The sequence below is a fragment of the Primulina eburnea genome, chromosome 9 (assembly GCF_022965805.1).
Source record: "Primulina eburnea isolate SZY01 chromosome 9, ASM2296580v1, whole genome shotgun sequence".
Lineage (NCBI taxonomy): Eukaryota > Viridiplantae > Streptophyta > Magnoliopsida > Lamiales > Gesneriaceae > Primulina > Primulina eburnea.
This window is the reverse complement of record NC_133109.1, coordinates 32,044,451-32,072,177: the sequence shown is the minus strand read 5'-3', so window position 1 is coordinate 32,072,177 and position 27,727 is coordinate 32,044,451. Positions and strand designations below refer to the sequence as shown.

Genomic DNA, 27,727 nt, shown 5'->3' with positions numbered 1-27,727 from the left:
TTTTCCCCCAATGATTATTTGCAGTTTTCCTCCCCTAAAAATAAACAATTACATACTAAATAAAATAATCGCCACTGAGTTTCACCTGGAGTAGTCTACTGTCTGCGGCGGCGTGAGGAGGATAATGGCGGCGAAGAAGGGAAGCAAAGGAGGAGCGGGAGGAGAAGATGCCGAGGATGAGCTGACGCGTGTTCCCTTGCAGGCAATCTTACTGGCCGATAGCTTTGCCACGCTCTTTCGCCCCATCACTCTCGAGCGCCCCAAAGTATGTGATTTGCTGTTTATCAAGCCATAAGGCCCACAAAAAATTGTTTGCTAGAATTAGTAAGAGATTAACGCTTGTAATCTTTTGCGGCGGGCTGTATTTCATTGCATAATTAATTGGAGAGCTGATTAGTTTATGCAAATCTGTATAAGATGACTAATGTATATCGCTCTCTTGTTTTTCTTCATGGAGCAAATCGAATGGTGATATCTTTATTCATTTTCACTATGAATGGAAGTGTTGTGGTGTAGCTGTCAGCTGGAAGGTTAATTGACCTCTTTTGGCGAAAGTTGATTCGTTTGTTATTTGAAGGTACTGCTGCCGCTTGTCAATGCTCCCATGATCGACTATACCTTAGCATGGCTTGAATCTGCTGGAGTTGAAGAAGTTTTTGTGTTCTGCTGTGCACATTCCAAGCAAGTGATCCAGTATTTGGAAAACTCTAAGTGGTTTGGCAAACCAAATTTTTTAGTCACCACGATAGAATCGCACAATGCCATCAGTGCCGGAGATGCCTTAAGATTGATATATGAAAGGCATGTGGTATGTTGTCATTATTGCTTCTAGTTTATCTTTGGGTTTTTAGAGATTTTTTTATTTCTGCGTCAGAATTTTTTTCATACGCATTTGTATTTCTTCTTTCTATAGTTACTCCTGTGACAGAAAATAGTCAGCTTCACATATTTTCTGAAAGTTGGGTTTTCCTTTAAGAAGAATGTCTGGCAAAAATTTTATTTGCAAATCTTTCCATGGAGCCTTGATTGGTACGTGTAAATGCAAAACTAAACATTTTTCATTCAACTTAGTTTGGAAAATGAAGGGTATACACGTGGCTCAGACAATCGCAAAATGTTTGTCATTTATTCTAGTGACTTCACAAGTTTGTGAGACTGCAGTAATAACATGTGAAATTAGCGGATTGTAGACTTTTGCAAAGCTTATATCTTGTTGAAAGTAAGTTTGCCTAAGGTTCGCATGTGTCAAGATAAAAATGCTGCTGAAGCAGGCAATGATGCTAGGGAAATGCATATTATTTTCGTTTATACTCGCAGAGAGGAGCATATTGAGCATGGGTTGTAGGCATTGTCTACTTTTGGTCATATTTATTTATTTTTTTTAAGACTTTTGGTCATATTGGAACCATATCAATGAGGAAGTGTGCCATAGAAGCAATTATAGGGTGTTATTTCTCCTTTTGGTTGATTTTTTCTCATAGTCAGAAACAACTTGCAATGATAGCTATTCACCTTTTGAATTACAGCAATGACAATTTACTGGCACTATGAAGTGTAATAACCTTATTCTTTTACCTCGCTTTTGTGAGTTCGATGCATGTCAGAGAGACTTATCAATTGATTGCGTAGTTTATAGGTTAGAAAGTATCCACCACAAAAGGTTGTGTCGATCCAATGAAAAATTGAACAAAATAAGAAATTCTTCCTTCACTTTATCCTTTACAGGTTTAGCACAGATAAGCATTTTGATATATGTTTAAGTTTCTTTTAAAGAGGTGCAGTGTTCAAACTGTAAAACATACTATTTTTCCTTCTTTGAGATTATAATTAGATAACTGATATTTGTTTCTCTTGTCAGATACAAGGAGATTTTGTCCTTGTTACTGGAGATACAGTGAGCAACATGTCACTTACACAGGTACTCAAAGAACACAAGGAAAGAAGAAGAAAGGATAGCAATGCTGTAATGACAATGGTGATTAAACAGTCAAAGCCTTCTGCAGTAACTCGTCAATCTCGTCTTGGAACCGAGGAGCTGTTTCTGGCTATTGATCCTGATACGAAGCAGCTCTTGCATTATGAGGATAAGTCTGAGGATATGAAAGGGACAGTCAATCTTGACAAGGGGTTGCTGATTGATAACTCCTCTATATCTCTCCACAATGACAAACAGGTTCCAGATCCTTTAACTTATTCTAAGCTTATGAGTTATGATCTGTCTTTCTACAGTTCAACCTATGAACCACTTGCTGAAGCCCCTCTATCCCTGACCCTTACCCTGACCCTCGCCCCCACCTCATCGTAATTTGATTATCCATAAATCTGAAAAAAAGACTTGTTCTGTCCAGTAATTTCTAAGGAAAAAATTATTTACTCTGCAAAAGTCAAGTTTTGACTCTCGATCCCTTGCTATTGTAGACTATTAGACCAGTGAGGAAGGGTAAGTTTAAGCATTATTCTCGCTCTGTATTTTTGCTATAGCTTCATCTTTCGACTCTCTTGCCCTTCCCAATACTGCAATGTTTCTCATTTAAATCTTGCAATACCATTGTAGTTCAAGTCATCGTAAGGATTCTTATCCACAAAATATTTATTAAATCGTGTTTGTTGAGTTACCTTAAACATTTATGTCGCTAATAGATAAGAAATTACACAAGCATTGTGAACTTAATCATGATCGTGTATACAGTGCTGGCACTTAGTTTTCAGAGTATTCACCTTACTTTCATTATTGCATGATGATTGCCTCCCTTTTAGATATGATATAGACATTAACAAAAGCAGAGAATTACAAAAATAACAGATGAAACTGGCATTTGCTTTATCCCTCCTCATTTTCTTATCATATCAACTCATCTATCATTTTAGGCGTCTGATTGAACCTTTTTATGTGAGATGGTTCTTAGCGACTATTAGCATATCTTGGATGTCAATGCCATGTTCTGTGCATTAAACCAACATTGTTTTTCTTAGAGTTTCAGAGCTAAGCTCATGTTCGCTCACGAAGTTAGGTCACTATTATGAACTTCATGATGGCATAATCGACTCTTGTTGCTTATGAAATCTTTTCTAAAATTGGATCTCTTGATATTCCACTCTTTGAAATGATTTTTTGCAGGATTGCTATATTGATGTATGCTCTCCAGAAGTGCTGAGTCTTTTCACAGACAATTTTGATTATCAACATTTACGTCGTCACTTTGTCAAGGGGTTGCTCGTTGATGATGTATGTCTGATTGAGCAGAAAATCTTTTTAGGTTATTTGGAGAAACCTGTTTTGTTATCCAGTGGACCAAACTCAAACTTCGGATCAAGCTATTTCAGAACATTAAAATGGAATGGTTTATCTTCTTCCTAAATGAACACGATAATCATTTGGTAACATTGTTCATTCTTCAGCATGTATGTAAATGACATGTATGTAAATGGGTTCATAAGAAAAGTAGTTGATCTGAGGTTTTAGAAATGTTGTGACACTCCTCTGTTGCTTGGCCAGCAGTTTCAATGATCTTGAACTATTCCACAGATTTGTAGCATTTGGCCATTTATACTGCATATCTGATCCTACTTTTTTTTCCCCAGATAATGGGTTACAAAATTTTTACCCATGAAATTCGTGCAAGTTATGCGACTAGGGTTGATAATTATCGGAGCTATGGCACCATTAGTAAAGATATAATCCAGAGATGGACCTATCCTTTTGTGCCTGATGTCCAGTTTTCTGGCAATTGTGTGACCAGGCTTGAAAGACAAGGAACATATAGAGCATCAGGTGAAAAAAAAAGTAATCCCGTCAAATTGTTATATTTTTGTAATATGTGTACAGGTCTATATGGTTTGCATCTGTTTTTGGATTAAAGTAGGGTGGAGTGCAGTTGCAATAATTATTTGTTTTCTCAAAAAATAAATGATGTTACAACCTTTTAATGGTGTTACCCAATATGTTACTTGTGTTCAAATTTGTCAGCTTTACTTTAAATATGTCAGAAACTGCAGTAAAATTGTGAGTTGGAGGATTCATGAATAGTTGATAGAACTTCAAAACTTTCAGCAGTTTGTTATACTGACATAATTCCAGTCTTGGGTGTTGGCATAATTATAACTAGTTTGGACCCTGTAATACTTTTTAATTTCTATAACAGCAGCTAGATAAACATTTGATAGTCTGAGTTTATGCTCTCACATTGTTGAGAAAACTAAAGATGGATCAATGATTTTTTTTCCAGCCACAGTCGTGTATCCTTTTCTGAAGCTCAAAATATGTCAGTCTTGTTTCTGGAATTTGGCTCGTCAATAGAGGTTCTGGTAGAAAATGATTTTGATCTGGATGATTTTTGTTTTCTGCAACCAATAAAGGATGTGCACGCTCATTTTCTAAGTTACTTCTTTTCCCCAAGAAAACTCTCTTACAGACTTATTTCCTCCATCCTTTTGTGAAGCTAAAAAATGGAAATATTCTTTCTGGAATTCGGCCGATCACTGGAGGATCTAACAGAAAATGTTTCTGATCTAAATGATTTGTCTTTTCGCAATCAACGAGGAATAATCATACTGGTTTTCTAATTATATTTAGATTTTACTTTAAAGCCATTCATCTGTAAGTGTAACTTTTGTGTGTTATTCTTTTAGCCTTTACTTTCTACTTCTAGATGTGATTCTTTATGTTGGTGACATACCTTTATCATTTTATCATTGAGCATTTTTGTTTCTCTTTGGTGGTGGTGTCTTAATTACACATGATCTCTACTCTATTTCCAGTACAATCTCAATTGCATTGCTTCCTTTGTATCATCTTCACATTGTGTTGAATATACTTCACAGATGTTGGGTTATCACATTCTGCACATATTGGCCCATTTGCTGTGATTGGAAATGGCACCACAGTTGGAAACTACACTTACGTATCAAATTCTGTGATCGGGGAAGGTTGTGTAATTGGATCAAATGTTTCAATTGATGGTTGTTATATTTGGGATAAAGTTACAATTGAAGATGGCTGTAAACTAAAACATGCAATAGTGTGTGATGGCGTGATCATGAGATCTGGAGCTGTTTTGGAACCTGGTGTTGTTTTGTCTTTCAAGGTATCATCATCTAAGTGGCTAAAGAGCAACAACCTTTTTCTTTTGACTCCATATTCATTTCCAAAATCTTGCTTATCCAGTAGTACTCAGATGAGTTTTTTCCCACCTGCTTGGGAGTTTTGCTTATGATTATCAAAATTTGGTGTGAATCCAGAATGAACAAATTTATAATCTTATTTACCTGTTGTAATTAATCGATTCAATTGTACCGGCAGTTCTTTTGTGCCTACAATTGCACAATAAAAATGAGTAAAATGTTAATGGAGATGTTATCACAGCTGGTTTTTCTGTTGGATCGAATTTTGTGAGTCATGCTTTCAACTTGTGCAGGTCATAATTGGAGAACAATTTATTGTTCCTGCTTATTCAAAAGTGTCTTTACTTCAACAACCTGTCAAACAAGATAGTGATGAAGAGCTGGAATATGCTGATAATAGCAGTGTGAACATCGAAATATCATGTAATTTATTATCCTATTGACTATCATATGCTTTGCCGTGGTATGAAATAGTTATATTGAATCTCATTGATCAATTGGAGGAAACTGTGCATTAAATATCCTTCTTTTGTCTCTTGTACTTCAATTTTGAATTATGGTTTCTGAGATGTATGTGCAATGAAAGTATCAAAAATCCCTCTTTTGTGTACTTATGGGAAAAATACTGATTAGTTATGACTAGCTTGTTCTTATTGATGATTCTCTGCTTATGCTACGGGAGTTAGCTTTCAGCTGTATAATCAGCAGTATGTACATAATATTAAATCAAGCCAAGCATTCCTATTGACAACTGATGCCTGGATCTTAGTGAAATGCATATAGACATATATTCATTATTTGTAACATGGTATAATGAAGTTATTCCAATGGATGAATAATTCCTTGCAAATCCCTTATAAATTGTACGTGCTTCTTTTCAGCATTATATCATGTTTGATAGATAATTAATGGAAACTTATGGCAAAAGACAAAGTGCGTGTTCATGCACGTATCCGACAATTTTGCAAGCCCTCCATAAGTGACAAGGCTGCGCAACATTCTTATTGATGGAGAACATATTCTTTGATTATTTTTATAAATGAAAACTTATTGTTTGTTCTTTGGTATTCAGCATTATCAAGTATACCTAAACAGTTGGATGAGGAATTGAGGGAGAAGTTAGTCGATCCACAAACAAAGGCCGCATCCGAGGTCATTTTTTTCCTCATTAGTTTTCTTCTTCAAGTACCAGTTGAACAAGCATTAGTAGTTGCTGGCCTTAAGTTCTTCTCATCTTTTAGTCTTCTTCAAATGGGAACTAATTTTTTAAACTATTTTCTTTCTTTCCCTATTGCTTTGTGAATATTATTCGTGATACTCACTTATGGATCCATCCGTTGTGCCTTAAAATTTAAATGAAGGTGAAAAACTGCATTGCCCTGTGAAATGTAGACCGAGACAGTGTTCAAGTAAACAACTTAATATCTATTCATTAGTTACCTGGCTATCCCACTTAGGTTATTGAAGTGTCCTATCTCATTAAGGCTTAGACAAGGTAGCCTTTTTGGTCTCCCGGTATGCAATATCTGGTGCTTTTAAACAGTAGGGCTCTACATCCATTTGTTGGATTCATCTGGCTAACATTATCACAAAAAGTGGGAGACATTTTTTGGTTTTTTTCATAATAAGGCTGTTTCGATGTATTATTCATATCTAATATGAGATTTAACTATGGGAAATTCAGATTATGCTTCTTACCTAGTAGAGAAAGGGCAAGATGGTTCCACATAATGTGGGTTATAGTTATTTGGAGCGCAAGGCGCAGCAAAGCGCTAGGGTGCCTTGGGGCTTGAGGCGTGAACTAAAGCGCATTTGACATAAATTTTAAAATTCAGCATATATAAAGTATTTTATACTATTTAAATTACATAGTTTCACAAAGATAACAAATAATATAAATAAAAATTCATTAACAGATAATGTAGCATATATATATCTAATCGCATCATATAACGTAATAGCACACAGGTGTACCCCTTTCTACAGAGGCGCGCCTGGGCCGAGGCGCACCTAAGGTGTGCACTTGATTTATGTCGTGCGCCTGTCGCCTAGGCGCAGCCAGGCAGTCACCTTTCATAACAATGATGTGGGGGGCTAAAAAGTCTCAAAAGCCCACGAGCCAGATTCTCAATCAACAACATTCACATTGTTCTAGAAAATGTATCTTTAAATATATAATAATAACAAAACTTTCATACTAATATCATCTGGGATGTGGTCTTCAATGTTCCAGAAATGGGAACTAAATTTTATTTTTCTCATAGGCCTGTTATGCTAAGTGGTCTCATGAATACCACGTTAAGTTACTTTGTATGAGTATTTGGGACAACTTTTATCCATTTGTTAACCTTCCACGTGAATAACTTCTTCAGACTAGTAGTTAAAAATTTAATGAGTTTTCTCGTAATTTTCTGCAACAACAGGGTTTTTTGTAATTTTATTTCCACTGATAATGCCGTCAACATTTTTGCAGCTGAAAACATCTTGAAAATGTCCTTTTAATTCATTAAAGGAAGACAAGATTCTAATCTATAATTGATTTACCAGGTTGGTAACGGTGGGGTTGGTTTCATTTGGTTGGCTAGTGAGGGAGCGCATGAAGAAGAATGGAGGCATTCAGTTGCCCCAATACCTGCAGATAGACTAGTTGAAATGATCAAAAGTGCTACTGACAAACTGGAGGTATCAAATCTTGATGGCGACGTTCTTCCACATTCAGGAGAGCTGGAGCCTGATTCAATTGACAGTGACTTTGATGGAGATGTCAGAGGTGATTCTGTCCATTTTGAGAAAGAGGTACATGCTGGTGTTGTTTTTAAGGCGTGGATTTTTTCGAATCTTATGCCATTTTTCTTGCAGGTTGAAGCAACTTTTTTAAGGGCTGTACACGAACACGTCAAAGAAGATCATGTAATTTTAGAAGTGAACTCTCTGCGGTATGATGTGAAAGTTACTCTCCCGCGTTTGCTGTCTAAGCATATGATATAAGCGCGCTTTTTGTAGTAAGTTTTACTATTTTAGGCTCACGATCGCGAAGTACATGTAATGTAAAGAAAAAGCTTCCTGGCCATGACAACAGGAAAGCCAGACAGGAGAAAGATGGATAATCATAGGATACTCGCAAACTCTATTCCTTCATATTCCTCTAATCAGGGCGTGGATCTCAATTTCTTTATTTGTTTTCCTCGGTTGATATAGACTTTCTCTTCGTGTATTTTGGTCCTTTGCTCCATTCGTCAAATCCCTTCTCGTGGACCACTGTTAATAAAGAAAATTATGATCTCATGATTCAAGAGATTGACTGATTTAAATCCCCTAACATATGGGATAGTATTCTTTCCTTTTATTGCGTTATTTTCTCTTTATAAGGTTGTTAAGTTGTATAAAGAAGCTAGATGAAATAAAATAATTTAGTTTTCCTCTCTTGGTTTTCTTTGGTCAGTCCAAATAATACCTTTTGGATTCAGATGGTATCCTCATAAGTTATGACAATATTCTTGTTAAAATTGTGACTTGGACCTAGCTTTTAAAGTAAAGTTAGGCCCAAGTCCTAATCTTAACAATTCTTGTATAGGTCTCCATAAAACTAGGCCCACATCCTAATCTTAAAAATTCTTGTTTTAGATGCTCCACAAAACTACCTCATCTTTCTTGCAGGTTTTGTGACTGTGACCTTTGATGTGTTTGTATAAGGTCTTATGTTCTCCCTGATTTAAATTTGTTATGTACCATTTCTTTAATGATTCAGGTTGTCATACAATCTGACTTCTAGTGATTGTGCTGGGGCATTATTCTATGGTATGATGAAACTAGCATTGGATACTCCTCACAATTCACTTGGTGAGTTTCCTTTCTCATTGGATTCATTTTTTCTTATGCCTTTCGAAATATATTAACTTTGTAGTTCTTGTTTGCTTTGCTTCTCATTTTGTTTCACTGAAATAATATAAGTGTGACTTTTATTCAACTACACGGTGAATGCATTGAAGTTGCTGTGAAACAAATTATCTTTTTTTTTTTTTTTGCTCACTTAGCAATGTCAAAGAACTCAACGGCATATGCTTCAAGGTCGATTTCTTACAGACAAAATCTTTCATTCTATGCCAAAAATTAAAGATGCTTAATCTTATAAACATCCAGTCTTTGAAATTTTATCTATGGTTGAATTACTCTGTAGAAAATCAAGAACTCTCCCCCTGTTATTATTTACTATCATGTATCCACCAGACTGGATTGGAGCTCGTGATAGTTAACCATCATTGTAATACTTCTTTTGAATATGCCCTCCCTCCTCTCATACCATATCTTTCTTATTGATTTTCTACCTAACACGCTGCTCGAAGGAAAATCTAGATGTGCAATGGACTGTGTACACAACTCTTTGAGAGTAATTGCTTGGACGAAAGCATTCTGTAGAAATCACTTCATAGAAATCTTCAAAAGATGAGGATCTAGGGCCGCATTTGCAATTTCCCTGCTCAATAGTACATGTTTAATATTGTATTATGTTTAATGTTATATACACTCGACTTTCTCGTATTATAATGGGATCTAATGCTTTGTTGCAGGCGAACTTGTTAAAAATGTTGCTAGTGTGATTACAAAATGGAATAGGCTTTTGAAGTATTACCTACCTAGCTTAGATGAAGAGGTTGGTTTATGGACAAAGAACTTCTTTTATCCCTTGTTCTAGGCGTTTTGTTAGCTCGATTCCTCCCTGAAGTATTGCTTACAGGTCAATTGTGTTAGTAGCTTTTTCAATCAAATCCAATTTTGGCCCACCAGTGGTGATATTGTTTTGTTTTGAGAACGAGACGGTTCACCATCATATGCATAAACTCCATAAAACTAGTTCAGTAGTCTGTTAAGGAATTTGATTGTTCTTGCTTTAATTATGCACAACTCCATAAAACTTGGTTTGTTTAGGTTTGTATCGAATTATTCCTTACTTGTTGTTGCACTTGTTCTGTCTCAAATGTCTACAGATTGAGGTGATTCTGAAATTTGAAGAAATGTGTTTAGAGTCCACAAAGGAGTACGCTCCAGTTTTTGAGCAGGTGACCTATTTCTATCAAAGTTTGTGTTTTTTTATGAGTTGTATCATCCGTCCTTGTCAAATTACAGTGTATTGCTGATGTTGGAAATGCTATTTTCTTCGTGGCACCATGCTTCTCGTGTATTATTTCTAATGAACCTCTGCTCTTTGAAGATTTAGAAGAAAATGGAAATGAACAATGTGTAATTGCGTGGTAACCTTGACGTTCACAGAAAGCGGAAAATAAGAAAAGATCTATCTTGCTTGTAAACTTGGTGAAATTGCTGTGTATTGTGATATTTTCTAAATACTCTCTCAAAAAAAAAGATTTATCTTGCTTGTGAACTAGGTAAAATTGCTGTGTAATGTCTAAAGTACACACACCTCCCTGATAATCATAATTGTGCTCGTCTCCCTTGAGGAAAAATAGATGTCTGGGTAAGTAGATGTTAAAGAATGTAACTTTTTATAAACTTTAGGAAGGTCCATCTGAGAATGACTTTCAAATGAGATGTGTAATCAGAACTTACCTCAGTGGCTCAGTTGAGTTTGTGTTTGGACAAGATACATGAAGGAGATAGATTTCTTTCTTCAATTTTTTTCCCTTGAAATTCATATAAGCTGTTTGTGTGTATCATGTATGTATGATGTGCACCGCCTGACTATTTAACAAAACTTGATAGATTTTGCCAATTTTATACGACAAAGATATATTGCAAGAGGAGGCTATACTTAATTGGGCAGCTGAAAAGGAAGAGGCAGACGAGTCGGATAAAGTTCTCCTGAAGCAGGCTGAAAAATTCATCCAGGTTGGCGGGCTATAGCTTCTCTTTTTTCTTTTTCCTCCATTTCGCGATGCGGGAATGTCGTCATTTTTCATGGTAAATTTTTCCTATGCAGTGGTTGAATGAAGCATCCGAAGAAGAGGAGTGAAGGAAGATTTCGTACAATCACGACTTCTTTTGTTAAATTCCTTGGATTTATAGCCTATTATTCGTCTGCTTTTCATACTGAGGATCAGGAACCAAGTTAAATATTTGAACATTTTCCTTTTTTGGCTTATCTTAGTTTAGTTGCATCACTGGTATTCTCGGGCACAAACACAATGCTGCTGTTGTATGTAATACACTTTGCAATATAGAAGGCTTTGATTCTAATGTTTAGTGAAGAATTTAGCTTCAAGTCATAGATTGACGTCATAAATGTATACAAAATTTGTGCTCTCAATTTGCTTTGTAATATTAAGCATCGACCAGTTTATACTTGTAGTTTTTACCTTTTTTGCTTTCTTGAAAGAGAGATTTTACCATATTATTTTAACAATCAAAGAACCCAAAAAATACCCCAGCGAAAAATATCCCATTTCTCAATTTATGAACACACGTGAGGTGAACGCATGTTGATTCAGACACCGACACATTTGAGGCCGACCTAGTTTAGAGCAACCAAACTTTCATACGCCAATCATTTCATGGTTCAAGTATTCTAAAACAGTGTTAGATTTTGTAATTTTATATTTGCAGCTGATATAAAAAATATGTTGTCATATCCCATATTTACTTTGAACAATAACTTTTTCACACATGAATTACGATTTTAACTCAAATCGGAGAAAGAAAAATAGACTATTTAAAGAAATACAATCAGTCTACACTTTGCAAGAGGACTTTTATTTTTATGTCACGATCCAAATGATCCATAGATTTCCTTAATACGAGGGATATTAAAATAAATACAAATTTGAAAACCGTTTCGAAAAGTAGATATGAAATGGAGCGGTTCTTGTGTAACACTCAATTTCGTTCAACACTCATCATCTATTACAATTTCTCGACTCTAATAACACACGAATTAAACATCAAATTCAACTTCCCAACGGATCATTTTCTTCAATTTTAGGCCCTTGATAATTGTTAAATATACAAAATTTCCCCGTCATCAATGGGACCTTAAACAAACCCCTCTGTTTTACAGGCTAGAAAAGGCAGCCAAGAGTGGGAGAAGGATGAACACACAAGGGGCAAAGACATCAAAAAAATATTACACGAGGAAACCTACATCCAAACGCATAGATCAATCTTGCGCTTTGCGTACACAGGGCTTTGCTTGCTGTTTCTTCAGTCGAAATGGCAGCTGAACAAATATTGAAAACCAAACATGAAATAAGAAAGTCGTACAGGTGGATAACTATGGTAGCAACATAAAGTAAATAGACATAACATGCACAACAGATTCATGGTTATTATGTTTAAACTTCGCCATTTTTCTGACATGAAATATAAAGCTTCATAATCCTCAATCTTTCCAGTCAAACCGTGATTGACGAATCAAACAATAAGCTACAGTACTTTTCGTGCTCCTGCTCCTTCAACTACTGGTTTTTTCAACAATTCAAGTTCCAGAGAGGATTTCAGCCCCATGTTAACAGCAGCTAAGGCCATCGTAGGCATTATCACATTTGAATCTGATTTATGAACTTGGCGATTATGCTATAATTGAGAATTTGCTTGTTTTTATTGGAAGAACAATTTTAATTCAGCTGACAAGGTTTCCAGTAATGATGAGGCTCGAGATTGTCCAGTACATTGAAACATAAAATCTCCAGTCCAATAGGATACAAGGCAGTCCAACCAAAAAATATGTTCTTAATTTAAAGAGAAATGGATGCTCTGCCAACTTTAGAAGCAAATTATCAAGGGAAAAAGATAGTGTAAAACATCAAAACAAACGCTTTAATGAAGCATAGAGGTACGGTAATCAACTTCTCAAAACCAAATACAACAAAGCGTACAACAATAATTTAAGAAGCCAAATTTATTTTAAAAGAAAATAAGCACAAACTACAATTTTTATTTTATAATTTAGAGAGCATTCAAAAGTTTGTAATATTGTAAGAAATTATGTATAGTATTTGATATTTTGGATGACATGCTGTTGTGCAAGAAATCAAGAATGAAGTAATATCAACATAATGTCTATTGATCTTGATGGCTCACATTCAGACATCAAGTGAAGAGAATGCCACAGTCGATTCATATGAAATAGCTTAAAGCAGTAAATTCCACATTTCCTAGAGCATGTCAACTTAAAATCGGGATTTGGCTAAGGTAACACTAACAGAATTAATCGTGCAATAACAGTGGCAAAAGATTGTAATACTACCGTACTATATTGTTTAGTGAGTCAAGAATAATGGTTTTTCCCTTTCATTCTATTAAGAGAGCTACTCAATAGACAATAAGTAACACTTTGATGACAAGTACATGAAAAAAGAAGAGATAGAAAATGTAAATAAAAATTACAGGATCCAACCTGAAATGATAGAAAAAATTTCATGATAATGCCCCTCACAATCCAAAGGAAGGTTCAATAGTTCAAGTATGCTTCGGAGACAGCTTGAGAAGAAATAGCTGATGTGAGAAGTGTACCACGAAAACCTTCTTCTGCAACGTGCACCTCCAAATTTGTGTTGGAAAGCTCATCTGAATATAAGAAAACTAGGTCATCAAAAGCACTAAATTTAATTTTTTTAAAAGGAACAGGACAATTCATTAATTGAGCCAACTGGTCCAATCTTTAACAGTCCAAAGGAAACTGAAGAAGGAGCCTAAAGTCTAAAACATAGAATCATTCAATTCACTTTCACCCAACATCATTTAACATTCTAGTGCTGTAACAATCAATTATTTATACCTTTTGATTAAAGGTAAAAATAAAGAAAAAATAAAAGAGTAAAATGTAAATCCATGGGTCAAACAGAAAGAATGATCATCCTGAAAATAGATAAACCAGAAGAAATAGTAGAAGTAATCAGACAATTGGATGCATTTAACTAGGTGAAGAAACATAAGTTGATAGAACGAAGTGGCCCTCCAAAATCAGATCTTAAAAATTATGGACTGGAATTTTTTTCAAGTGGATGCAAAAATAATTTAAAAAAACAATTTGGAATGCTTCACAGATGGATGACAAGTATAGGATATATCTTATAACCCATACTACATCAGAAGAAAGTAAGAAACGCTAAGTATAACATACACAACTGTGTATAACGCATATACCGCTGTGTATGCTACAAGAAGAGTGTTTTTTTTCCAATGTAGCATAGATTAAACCCATATATTATGATTTGCTAGATAAGCATTAAGTTGCAGGCAATTCAAAAGTCTAATTACACGATGGTCAAAGTATAATATTTGTTTCAACTCATTTATTTAGCCTTTATTCGTTTAAAGAAATTAATTTAAATGCAATCTCATCCAACTTAAGTTTGGAAAAAATCAACACTTGGAAAGTTAACATCTGAAGGAAACTTGCACATGAAACAACGGCATGCCTTGAAAAATGAAGTGAGCCAATGCAATATACTAAGATAGTGACGACGCTGAGTTGAGTAAAATATGGCTGTGCTGAGGTGTCTGAAAAGTGTTGCAAGTAACTTAAACTTCTAGCTCTCAAAAAAATTATAATACGGTTCATTTCACCAATTTCAACATCTTACCGGCAATATCCCGATTCTCATGAATCTTTGAATCAGTCACCCATAGAATGTCTCCAGGAAAAATATTCATGTCAGCAAGAGAAGCTGTTTCCCCGTCGATTACCCTGGAACCTTTGTGGAGTATTTGGTTTTCCTTAACAACCTGCAGTGAAAAAAAAAATTGTATATTAGAAGATAATTGTGGTATAAACAAATAAAATGGACCTTTCACCATCAATTATTTCAGATTCTGTTGAAATATAAATTCGCATACATGACTTAAAGATACATAACATCATAAAAATTTAGAGAATTAAGATTATCACCTGCTCTTTCATGTTTTTTCAACACCAACAAAATAATAGAAAGTGAGATCAGTGTTAAGGGGTTTAGCAAACCAATAAAAGGAAATGCAAAACATAACTTTTCTGAAATTCCTAAACCAATCTTATTTCACCACCTGCCTATAAAACCTAGGGACTTGATTGCAACCAGTAAAATATTAAAGCTGACAAGAGGTACAAGTTTTGTCAGCTTAGTTATATGAATTCATCATAATAATTAAGATTAAAATGCACTAGCAAAAGAAAATTTGATCCAACTTTTGGAAATCTCATGAGCCTCTCGACATGTTTGAAGTGATATGTAAAACAGCTGCTTCTTTAAATCAGCCAAACTTCTCCAATAATCCAAACGACTATTCAGACCTTGAACTTTAAGGTTCACTTCAGCTATCTTGAAGCTTTAATGAAATTATCGTCTAGCAACTCTCAACTTTTCTACCTAGAAAATAGTTAGTTCATCGTGATCTCTTCCACTGGGTTCCATATGATCTTCCTGTCAACATCTTCTACTTAATTGCAACTCACCACAACTATCACGAATACTGACAACTGTGAATTCGTTAACAAAAAACAAGCTGTTTCACACGAAGACCTTGCTTCTTGTACTCCAACGCAATTTTCCCTAATATGGCCAGTTGCAAACCATCTCCATAGGCTGGCTAATCTTTCATATTATTGAAACCAGATCAAGCGATTTCTCCTCCAATTCTGTTTACTAAACCTCAAAACATAGTAAAACTATAACTACAAAGCTCACACATCATACCGTGAGCTCAAGTAATGTAGCTTGCAGAAAACTATCTTCTATAATTCTTCCAGAAGTGTGCAAAATGCATAATATGTGGCCAATTTCAGTTTCCCTCTTGATCAATAGAGCAAACATTATGTTTCCACCTCTGTCATCAGCACTAGTTCCTCGCGGATTTATTCCCACCACCCAGGAAAATGAATTATTTTGTTACTTCCCAACTTTTTTACTTACCTTGAATTATCAATATTTGTCAGAACAAGCACTAAAACTTCAAAAACCTTTCACCTACATGAAAATTCAATTTCTATGATTTGTATTTCGCTCACATCCTTCCATACCAACTTGTTCACCTCGCATCTCACAACTACGGATAGGGAAACTTAACCATTATGACAGATGCATCTTTAATTCAAACAATTCTAGCTATTGAAGCATTGGTACACCAACGCATCTTTATAATTTGAGGGGGGAAAATCTAACTTCAGAAAGAACAACAAAAGTTTATAAACATCGTACCCCAAAAGTTTCCCAGATCATCATCTTCAGCTGGTAAACCGATGTGGTTCCAGAAACATTCAAATTTACAGAGTTTCCATATGTTGACTTCCTTGAGCGCTTGGAAGTTCGGCGAGTAGGTTCTGAAATGCTCCCTGATGCTTCTAAGATTGATTTTGGAGGTTCCTTGCCACTAATTAAACAAACACATATATCTTCATTGGAATAATGAAGTTTTCTCATCAATTCAGAACATTCCCTCTCGCCAATGCACTCCTCGCAAACCTACATAAAAAGAAAGATGCTTGATAAAATGAAATATTCCACAGCTGAGTTGAATATATATGTCGCGGAAGGCTCAGTTCAAACCTTCAAAACGAACATACTATTTTTAACGCATACATTAATTAAATTACCAATACTTTGACAAGAAAAATAAGGAATACATAGAAAGAACAACATAATGAGTTTTGTTTTACTTCTCCGCATATCCCACAAATGAACATTCAAACATATATATGCGAAAATTATGGCAGCCCGGTATGTGGCATTGGCTTTGTTATATGCAGTGCACATATGTAATTGGCTTTATTGGGAAACTAAGGGTAAAATATGACAAATATTGCATCTATTATGTACATTATCAGGTAGGAAACTTGAGGGATGAGGCTGGATATTAAGGAGGGGCCCACAAGCTAAATAATTTCTCTCTTTCATGTTAAGAATACAAATGAAGGATGGGATTTTAATTTCACCTGTGGCGAAGTCTTAACAAGAAGCCTTCGAGATGATCCATTATGTATTCCATCATTTATATGTAGATGCTCCTCCGGAATTGACATATCGATGCAAGTCCCAATATTATCATCCCCCATATCACTGTCAATCTCGATTTTGGCCGAAATACCTTTCGACTCCGTACCATCCCAATCTTCACAGAATAATCTCCAATCATCCTCCGCAATGATTGTCATTCCATCTGTCTAAAATAGAAGATCAAAAATAGGAAATGTAGCACTAGACTATTGAAGGTGTCGGCAACTTAGACAAGTTAAAAAAAAGATACCAACACACGAAATCATATCTGAATGAGATGACAGATTTGAAATGCGAATTTCTAAAAAACGTTAAACTTTAAATATATTAGCTCATGAGTAGCAGAAGTAGGAAAATAAATGAAAGATGGGGACGGTATTCAAAGTAGAAGAATTTTATGGTAACTGCAGCTTAGACTTACAACAGATGGTTTTTGGAAAATAAGGTCCCGCTTCCAGAGGAGTTCAGGTGGTCTTCCGAGAAGTTTACTGTGCTGATTCACATAAATAAAAGAGTAAGAGACAGAAGTCAGTACGCATACTACCAATGATCAGATAGAAAGAAATAAGTCAAGAATCGATTTGCCAATCTCTAGTTTAACTCACAACAGCAAAACTACTAGGAACATATTTTTTAAGTATCAATAGATGCATGCATAAGGAAATTATTGAAGATAATCACAAGAGGGTTGACCAACTTAAATAATCCCAAAGGTTCTTCACTCGAGGCTTATAAATCTCTTTAATTATAATAGAGAAATGTGCAAAAAGAAAAAGAAACATAATAAAGTTCCGTTAACCTAGTCGGGTACTGTTTTTTTACAAAAATCATCAATACAGAGTCATGGATAACCTTTTCACATAGCAGCATATCAACAACACTGTTGAGTGCATCAAGTTCTGCAGAAGAAGCATTCTTCCCACCAGCATTAACATAACTTCTCCATTTTGACAGCCAAGATGAGGGAACTAAATAGTATTTTATTTGCGGACATAGTGCTATGTTTTTATTCATGCATAATTTTTCATGATTCAGCCTCTGCTTCAACTTGAACTCTCTGCAGCATCAGTAACAAGTAAGCTAAATATACACATTTACACCTTCCAACATAAAAGAATACTTTGGGTGACCTTAAACTGTCTTCCGAATACGCTGCTTCTGTTAATTCAATGCCACATGTGGCACATGGTTCAGATTCAGAAGAGAAAGTAGAACGACCCACAGAATCATCAGGCTTCACTTCCATAGCAGTCTCTTGAAAAAACATCCAGAGACTCTCGGGCACCAGTATGCGTTTAGCACCAGCAGCTATTTCAGGCATAAGTTCACCATGGGGACACCTAATCGAAGCTGTCGGTCCAGAATCTGCATCACAAGGCAAGTCTATGTTTTTCCTTCGTAGCCATTGCTGCAACCTGAAAAGTACAACAACAAAAAGGAAACTGCAAATAAAAAACAGAGGCCAAGATTCATTACCAAAAAATTAGCTAATGTTATCAGCTCATGTCGAATGGCAAAACACACTGGTAATAAAGAAAGGAACGCCTAGAGGATGCTTGCAAAATGGAGCAAACAACTGAGTTAGGAAAGTTCCTTAGACTTCAGCATATCAGCGAATACCAAGATATCCTCCCTTGCATAATATGATTTCAATTACTATTGGCTTAGCATGCAAAAAAAGTGATGGGCTCTTGCAACCAACTATGGTTCTTATTTAAGAAGACTTGTGGCTCAACTGTAAAATCATTTTATTTCGTTTTTTCTCATTTAAGTCATCTCCCTTATTATTGCGACAGGATCCTAGATTATTTCATCCAACATAAATCAGGTAACAGTCATGGAATATGACATATCCTAAAATAGTAATATTTCACTTTTCCTAAGTCTAAACAATAATCGGAATCAGGTAGGTAGTCTAAAATTATCAACTTCACAGTTGTTTATAAAGATGCAATAAAGTTAGGTATGCTTCTTCTCTTTTTAGGGAAGAGTTGAGTTCTATATGTGTTTCTCTAGTTTGGCATTTTTTTGTTCACTAACCAATATCAATTCACTTTTGATTCTTACACTTTAACAGTTCCTTAAACACAATTCGGAAAATAATACATGCAGGTACTTAAAACACATGTAAAACATCAAAATCTGAGTCACAATTCAGGCGGACAAGTAGCCCAAACCCACATATATACCCTTATAATAGTAACAAAAAACAAAAGAACAGATATAGGATGACATACTGAGTGGACGGCCAAGTTAACCCTTCTCTATATATAGGACATACCATGACTTGGAGATATAATATAACTTGCCATCTAAATGCTCCCCAGAAAGCGCTGCCTCTGCAAGCTCTTTCATTAATAATCTCTGATCCCTGTAGACATTTGCGCGTGCCATATTGCGCCCCATCTCAAAAATACAGTCAGTGCAGTAGTCATCCTTGGTCAATGTTGGACCCCCACCATACTTGTCACAACAATCAGAGAACTATGTTTAGGAAGAGAGACATGCACAAGAATAAAAAATACTAAACCTGAAAGATGATGCAATCTTTAACAATTCTATAATTCTCATGCAACACACATAATCATACAAATAACTAGTTACCTAGTGATAGAACTTTGAAGCAGTGGTAAATACATATTTTGCAATCTTGAATAAGACGACGTGATAAAATCATTTGAAACTTCCAGAATAGTGAGAATTTCATTTTTGCAAGATAATCAAGAATAATACATAAATTCCCAACATTTTATTCAAAATAATCTTATCAACGTTCAAGATTCTACATTTTCCATAAATATAAATCAGCAAATTGACTGCATAAAAATGAGGTAAAACCACAACTTTTCAACACTACTCTTGTAACTGTCATGTAAATCAAACACCCAACATTGCCCCGGCATGACTCCAATTTTCAACATAACTTGTGATATTGTCTCCCCAAAGAGGCGAGGATTGAAGTGTGTGCATGTGAATCAGAAACTACATTAGTCCTGATCTGAATTCATGTTTTAGGTCCTAAAATTATACATACACAGCACTCATGATTTCTTGCTAGTGTTTAGAAGGAAAGTGACTGAAGGGACCAAATGAACTTAATGAAGAATAATTAAGGAGTCTATTAATTGGAAAAGAAGAGTCAATACCAAAAAGTATGCATCCCAATGTTTATGCAATTATCCAAACAAAATCTCAGAATAAAAGACAATATGCATTTCTTGCCCTACATTATTTGACCTCATGAAAGCTAAAAAAATTGGAGTCAACAAAATGCAAAGTAACCGATTATAACTAATTGGCATCACAAGATTCATGTATTTTTCATTGTCTTATTAGGAAAGTGACAACGCTCTCAAACTGGTTTGTATAAGTTAATAAGTAGATAAACCCTGTTCGCTACAAGTGCCAAAAATATTAAATTTGTTAGTGAAGGAACAAAACAAAAATTCAAAAGCTTTAGAGAATATTATGGCAATGGATACACTAGATGGAAGTTTAAAGACTACAAAAGAATGCTGGACTCATAGAAAGGAGCTAATGCAAGAGCAACAAATTAGATTTACTGACGAGAGTTGCATTTGCTTCAGATAAATATTCCAAGTGAATTATCTGGCATTTAAAATAGCATCGCACAGTTGATCATGAAGAGGGGGCCACACGATGATACCTGAGAATATAAATTGGTCCAAGCTTCAGTTGACAATCGCTTCGCACAGCTGATACTTGATAGTGGCAACTTTCCATGCAAGCATAGAATAGAGGTGTTGTCAATAATCCTGCAAGCATTAAACTTCGGGATCAATGTTTATCCTCTCCAATTAAAAAGTCATAACGAAGTCCCTGGAGGTGATACCGTAAGTGTTACCATACTTACGAATGAAAATTATATTGCAGAAGCTAAGAGTTTGAAAGGAAAGAACCCCATTCTATAAATCACAAAAGACCCAAAAATTAAATAGGCTGTAGCTACAGAGCTATTTCAGTTTCCTTCCATTTTGACACCATTAGCAACATAAGTGAAGTTAAATGATTCAAAGGGTGTTCGCATAAAAATTAAACTAGCACTCAGTTTTTCATCCAACTTAAAGGATGGAAACTTTAATGAAAAGGCGTGCTTCCAAACAAAATATCAGGACAAAGAGATAACAACTTACGAAGGCATCGCACTGTCAGCCCAATGACGAAGCCAGTCGGAGGAAATCCAGAAGTAAGGTGTTTCAAGTGGTTGAACTGGAGCCTTAGAAAGAACTAAACGCACCTCTTGCCGCCGTACCATAATGTGATTTAACATGAATTCCTTCTTTGACTTGTATTGTTCACAAGAATCAAGATATGCTGCATTCGACTGCTCGATGTCCTCTAAAATATGGGACGGAAGAGAAACATCAGTTTCTTGTGAAACTAGAGAACTATCACTCTCTATTTTGTGTTCGAGAGACTGTGCAGCAGTTCTTTGACTGTTAATCTTAGAAGCCTTGAGAGCATACATTAGCATGTATGCATCAACAGATGAGAATGTTTTTGAATGATGAATACCATTTGATTCTAAAGGGTGCGGCTGATTGACATTCATATTACTATCATCTACAAGAGTGTCCTTTTCTTTCACAGAAGATGAGTAGTCAACTGGATCATTTTGTCCAATGTTAACAGTAGAAATTGAAGAAGTGGGCCCAAATGGTTCTTGACCTAAGTTTGAGACGATTTCATCATCAAATTCCCACCATTCATCAGTGTTATCATCTTTAACATGAGCTGTATAGTGGCCACTATTGACAGCAGAACCCTTGTGTATCAAGACAGCTGACAAATCATATACCAAATTCAATTCCGAACAGTCTGATAGCCTTTGGGCCATGTTAAGTTCTCCAGGAAAATGAAACAGAGAGGTGATCTTTTTCTTTGCTGTTGTCTGCAAAGAAAAAATCGAAATGATGCATAAATAAAGATTATCAAATAATTTAGAACATGTGTTTCATTAGCAACAGAAACTTAACCATCAAGTGCCATATGAGTCCTTATCAACCTAAATATTAAGACTAGAATGAGCCTTATAGTAAATATAAGGTTTGTGTTATGAGACAACTGTTATTGAACATAACGAAAAGCCAGATTAAGGTTTGACGTCGCCAATTAGAATTCAACAAAAAACGAGCAGACGGTTTCAGAGAATAGTGACCAACATGACTGAAAGTTTATTGAAAAGGAACAGCATAAGTGAGCAATATCTATTACATTTGGAAGGAATACACAACGCTTGAGCTGAAAATTTAGAACAGCAGGCAGCGAACGCAACTTGATGCTGCGGGTAGCATCAGCTCGAGTAGCACATGCATCACAGTAAAACTGATTGTCCCCATGAAGCTCTTCTATGCTGAAGTAATCGTCCAAGCTCTCATCTAAACTCTTCAAACCTTTAACATTTAACTCCAGTCCATAAAAATCTTCAATTTTTGATGAAGCTTCAGACTCATTCCCACATTTTGAGCACCTAAATTTAACAAGAGCGAAAAAGAAAGAAAGGCTTGGTCATTTCACTACAAACAAATGCAACTATTGGAAAAACAAAAAAACAAAAAAAAACATGGACAAGCCAATACTCCACTGTGAACTACACAGCCAATTACAATAAAATAGAAATTTTTCCAAGACTTTAATAAATAAAATAATAACTATCTGAAATGATACAATCATGGAAAAAATGGAAGATAATTGGTGCATAAGCAAACTATTCTAGAGAACATTTGATGTAAGAATTTTCATCTTATGCAATTATTAACAAAAATCAAAGAAAAAAATAAGAACACTACAAAATCTAGGAAATCCTGACATGAGGGACACTGCGTTATTGCGAAGTCAAATGGCAAAAAGTCTCTATGCAGATTCCTCCGTCCCTCTTCTTAAAATTTGCAAGCACTACTTTATTGGTGTGTGTAGGCAAATTATACTCAGCAAAGTAAAGAGAGCAATAAGAAGAATAAAATGTGGTAGAGGGGTTACTTTGAGGACCGAAAGTACTATTAGCCTACAAGTTTATTCTGTGATGAGTAGATACTTTTAATGATGGCCATTATTCAGACCAGGTAGGTGAGTTAAGAAACGTGTAGTCGTAAAGGACTTCAGAGTGTGACAACAATCTAGTCTCAGGCTTTGGCAAAGTTATTAGTTCCAACAGCACATCAAATGCGAGTACATATCATATCCTTGTGTTAACAAGATGTTTCTCTATCGCACTCATAGTTACTTAAGGCACAAGACGCAGTAAGCGCTAGCATATCTTGGAGCCGGAGGCGAAAGGCGAGACGCAAGCTTTATCGAAGTAAAGCGCATTTGGCATAAATTTTAAAATTCAATATGTATAAAGTGACTTATACTATAATATTACATAAATTAAATATTTTTCACAAACAATATAAAAAAAATTCATAAATAGATAATATATCGTAAATTATAACCAGAAAAAAAAAATCGTCTGAAATTCATTAGTACGTCATAAATTTATAATATATTATGGGAAAAATACTACAAATATCTAAATTATCAAATTCATCTTCATCTTTCTCAACTACATAATTTTCTTTTTTCAAAACAATGGTGAGTCATGATCGTAGAAGAAATTAGATCATTGAATGACAAGGACTTACCTTGTGCTGAAAAACATATTTGTGTCACAGTGACTCGTATCTCTCTTCAAATATATCTTTTTGTTTTTTTGTTTTAGTTTTTTTTCTTTTTTTATTTAACTAAAAAACATCATTTAATCTATAATGATGATAGTGTAAGAAGCTGAAATATTGTAGCTAATCGTATTCAATAAAATGAGTGACAACAGAGGGAGATTACAATAAAAGGAGATTTGAACTTTCTCATAAAAAAAATTCTTGCATAAATGAGTGACAGTAGGGTTTTTATATCATTAAATAACCATAAGTTTTGCTGATTGGGCTTCAAAATTGGTTAGGTTTAAGTTAATTTTATTTACCTACAAAATATCAGTCAACTTCTTTAAAGTGCACGCTTCTGCACCTCTCGAATAACTCGCATTTGGGTAGAGGCGTGCACATTAAGCACGTTTGTTTCAAGTTTTGCGCCTGGGTATATTACCCAGGCACAATGGATGAGCTTGGCCGCGCTAGTCACCTAGGCGCAGCCAGGTGTAGGCTTTTAATAACTATGCTCGCACTCCATTTCCTTTGTAACTGCTAAAGCTTAGGTCAGAAATTCTAAAGCAAAAACAACAAAATCCTTTCTAGGCATACTCAACTGATGCCAACCTTTCTTTTTTTTCAGCTTCGCGCTATATAAATCTTCTGTTTATGAGCCACTTCTATGAACCTGTATATGCCAATATCAAGAAGAAAGATCTTGGCATTGTGTATGTTAAAGTACAAAAAATAAAATAAAACAAAAAAACAGGATAATACATCATCTAACCTGGTCACATGAGAAACGCCGCCCCGGAAAAGGTCTTGTACAATGGTTCTAGCTTTGGAAACCTTGGACTGGCTCAGGCATCTCTCGAGCAAAGAAAAAAGCAAGGTGAGAAACTCATGGCTATCCTGTTGAATGCTATTATCCAGTTCTAAAGTCTGGATAAATGGTGCTGAATCCACAAAAGCCATCTTACTAGAATGGAGCTTCGCAAAAAGCCGAACAAGGTTATTTAACACAGGCTCTTCTTCCAGAATTTGTGGTTCGACAGAGAAAACACCTTCCCTGAAGGATTTATTCATGAACAGGCATTGGAGTATGCTGTTAGCATAGCAAGTGGCACCAAGATTTGTGAGGCCTGCAGGTGTACTGGATGATGAACGAAGGTCTTTGGATGGGTCGGAACCAAGAGAATTTACTATTTCCGATGTCTTCTGCCACAACCCAGATTTCCGACTTCCATTGGGAGGTGGAATCAATCCACAGAAACAATTAGGGTTATCCTTGGAGTTCACACGACACCCTTGACAAACAGGCCTCCATACATTATATAACTGATGCACATCATCCTCTGTCACCGTTTTAGTTAAAATAATTTTCCTACACAAATATAAAACAGTTCACACTCAATATAAAGATTTGCAACAAACTGAATTCTTTAGATGCAAAAAGCTACTAGTCGACAAATCTTCTTTTCAGCTTCAACGCGCCTCAAATCTCTTCCTCGGTATAACACAGACGTCAAATTCTGTTTCTTGCACTGGTCAGACTAAAGTTCTCATTTTTTTCATTCTTCATCGGTAGACTTTCACACAAAAGTTTAAATCAGGCAGGAAATTACAGTGCCTGAGTTAAATGCAGCCTCTTCAATACCAATGTGAAAATATAAACTAAACTGCACAAAATTTCAGATCACATAAATCAAACCTTCGCTAAAAATTCTCGCGGTGTTTCCAGCATAACGCTAGCATATATTGCAGCAACAATTTACGAACGCATTCGACGTTAACAGAAACGATGACGAACAAAATAAATAAATAGTCAGCAAGATACGTTTCTTTATCAAAAGAGATTCTTCTATACCTAAAGCTTTCAGTGGTCGCCTCAGCAGTTTCGTCCGGCCTGCTCCTCTTATTCTTACTCCTCGTCGTCGGCCGATGATGCCCCATCTTTTTTTTAATATTGATCACCGAAAATTTCAGGGAAAAAATTCCCAGGTTTTCTTAATAATTCTTCTCAAATTTCTTCTGATAAAATCTTCCTCCGTGATGACTCGCGATCAGAAACCAAATCGTCGGAGCGATCGAAAGTAGAGGTTTTGGGATTACAAGTATTTAGGGCTATATATATGTATGTACGTGTATCTATATATAATATTTTTTTGTTTGTAATATTAATAATTAATATTTTTATGGAAAAATGATTTTCTCAATTCTCCTTTTCTTTATTATTCGGTGTTTTTTGATTTTCCCTCTTTTCTTTTGCTGTTGACGAATGGAGGGAAAAAAAGCGAGGGAACGAGGAGCTTGGATCAAGTGTTTTCGGTGCATATAATCCTACCCGGTCTCTAAACATTTCATAATATAAATAAGACAAAAACTTGTGTGAAACGGTCTCACGAGTCGTATTTGTTAGACGGATATTTTATTTGGGTCACTTATGAAAAAGTATTATTTTTATGCTAAGAGTATTACTTTTTATTTTGAATATGGGTAGAGTCTCACAGATTATGATCGTGAGACTGTCTCACATGAGACCCACTCTATAAATAAATGAGAAAATGAAGAAGAGTTCCAAAGTTTTTTTTATAAAAAATAAAATTCTTTTTACTATTAATCGGGTAAATTAACTTTTCTCCATTTTTTAATCATGATTTTGGATATTATGTAATACAAGATTCATTTAAAATTTCAAAATCGAATTGTCCATATGTTACTAATCTAGCAAGTGCACAACTAATAATATTTTGATGAGTTTGTATTCAATCATAAGTTCAATGCAATTTTCTATTGTGTACCATATGTTTCAAGAATAACCATCGACAAAACACATAATTGAATGAAAATTAGGCTTGCACCGGAAGAGCATTATATAAAGGTAAAAACTTGTGTGAGACGGTCTTAAGGATCGTATTTATGAGACGGATCTCTTATTTGGGTCATCCACGAAAAAATATGAATTTTTATGCTAAAAGTATTATCTTTTATTGTGAATATCGGTAGGGTTGACCCATCTCACACATTAAAATCCGTGAGACGATCTCACATGAGACTCGCTCTTACATAAAACTCACCAATCGAGGTCCAAAGTTTAGGATGAAATATCACGTATGTGGTTTGGTATATGTTATTAATATGGATAGTGTCATCATCCACTCAACACAAACAAGTGATCATGATTTATCTACTCAACAATCAACACATGTATCATGTTGAGCTTATCAGAACACTCTCCACACAAGTAACATGAACAAAACCTAGGTTCTATGTTGGGGATTGGTGGTGCAACTTAACATATATTTAATGGCAAAAACTTGTGTGAATGGTCGTATTTTGTGAGACGGATCTTTTATTTGGGTCATTTATGAAAAAATATTACTTTTTATGCTAAAAGTATTACTTTTTATTGTGGATATCAATAGAGTTGAACCGTCTCATAGATAAAAAATTCGTGAAACCGTCTCACAAGAGACCTACTCATATTTAATTGGAGGCGACTTTTGTTAAATAATAAGTGATGATGTTAGTAGTTGATGCCCAAATTTTCTCAATTTAGATTTAGATTATATATATCTTTGAAACTTTATCACGTGTCTGTAGAAGTAATATTACTCTTATTTCGACAACAATTTAATTTGATGGGAACGTTTTTGAGTTTTACGTAATAATTTAATGTGTTATAGTAGTCGTGTTTCATATTCTGATGCTTAACGTGTCATGTCCATAATATTCACTATTATTGAGATTTAAGAGTCGTGATTATTGATAATCTTGAATAATTTTATAATAAAAACATTCATCATTTCATTCAACAAGAATCATCACAAAAAACGCTAATATTATAAAAATACTTGTAAAATATATTATAATAAATTCATAACGTATAAAACTACCATGTAATATTTTGTTGCTGTCCTAAATTCTCAAACTTATTAGATCATTTCTCTCATGATTATATATTTCAATTTATAGAATATTGTTAGAAATCTTGAACCTATTTGCGAGCTATTCGAACTACTATCGGATGATATGTTC

At 35.0% G+C, this 27,727-nt stretch overlaps 2 protein-coding genes across 5 annotated transcripts; one reads left to right on the top strand and one right to left on the bottom strand.

The window, feature by feature from the left end:
• Positions 1-16: 16 nt before the first annotated feature.
• On the top strand, positions 17-11,338 carry LOC140841729 (uncharacterized). The gene is made up of 15 exons (XM_073209377.1): positions 17-265; positions 578-808; positions 1,859-2,173; positions 3,119-3,226; positions 3,583-3,772; positions 4,822-5,084; positions 5,415-5,544; positions 6,194-6,273; positions 7,669-7,917; positions 7,981-8,057; positions 8,870-8,961; positions 9,690-9,772; positions 10,107-10,178; positions 10,840-10,965; positions 11,057-11,338. The coding sequence occupies exons 1-15, from the start codon at positions 125-127 to the stop codon at positions 11,087-11,089; spliced, it is 2,190 nt and encodes a 729-aa protein (XP_073065478.1). The 5' UTR covers positions 17-124; the 3' UTR covers positions 11,090-11,338.
• Positions 11,339-11,961: 623 nt separating this feature from the next.
• Positions 11,962-25,827, bottom strand: LOC140841728 (ubiquitin carboxyl-terminal hydrolase 26). 4 transcript variants are annotated; one of them, XM_073209372.1, is made up of 14 exons: positions 25,557-25,827; positions 24,477-25,073; positions 22,278-22,533; positions 21,197-21,954; positions 20,710-20,818; positions 19,324-19,526; positions 18,173-18,457; positions 17,895-18,099; positions 17,464-17,535; positions 16,982-17,209; positions 16,248-16,511; positions 14,658-14,799; positions 13,459-13,638; positions 11,962-12,289 (listed from the first exon to the last, which is right to left on the bottom strand). In XM_073209372.1, the coding sequence occupies exons 1-13, from the start codon at positions 25,640-25,642 to the stop codon at positions 13,523-13,525; spliced, it is 3,321 nt and encodes a 1,106-aa protein (XP_073065473.1). In that variant the 5' UTR covers positions 25,643-25,827; the 3' UTR covers positions 11,962-12,289; positions 13,459-13,522. The 4 variants fall into 4 exon arrangements, with proteins under 4 accessions (XP_073065473.1, XP_073065474.1, XP_073065475.1 ...); XM_073209373.1 differs by having other exon boundaries at positions 13,469-13,638; XM_073209374.1 differs by having other exon boundaries at positions 19,324-19,505; positions 25,557-25,826.
• Positions 25,828-27,727: the final 1,900 nt, after the last annotated feature.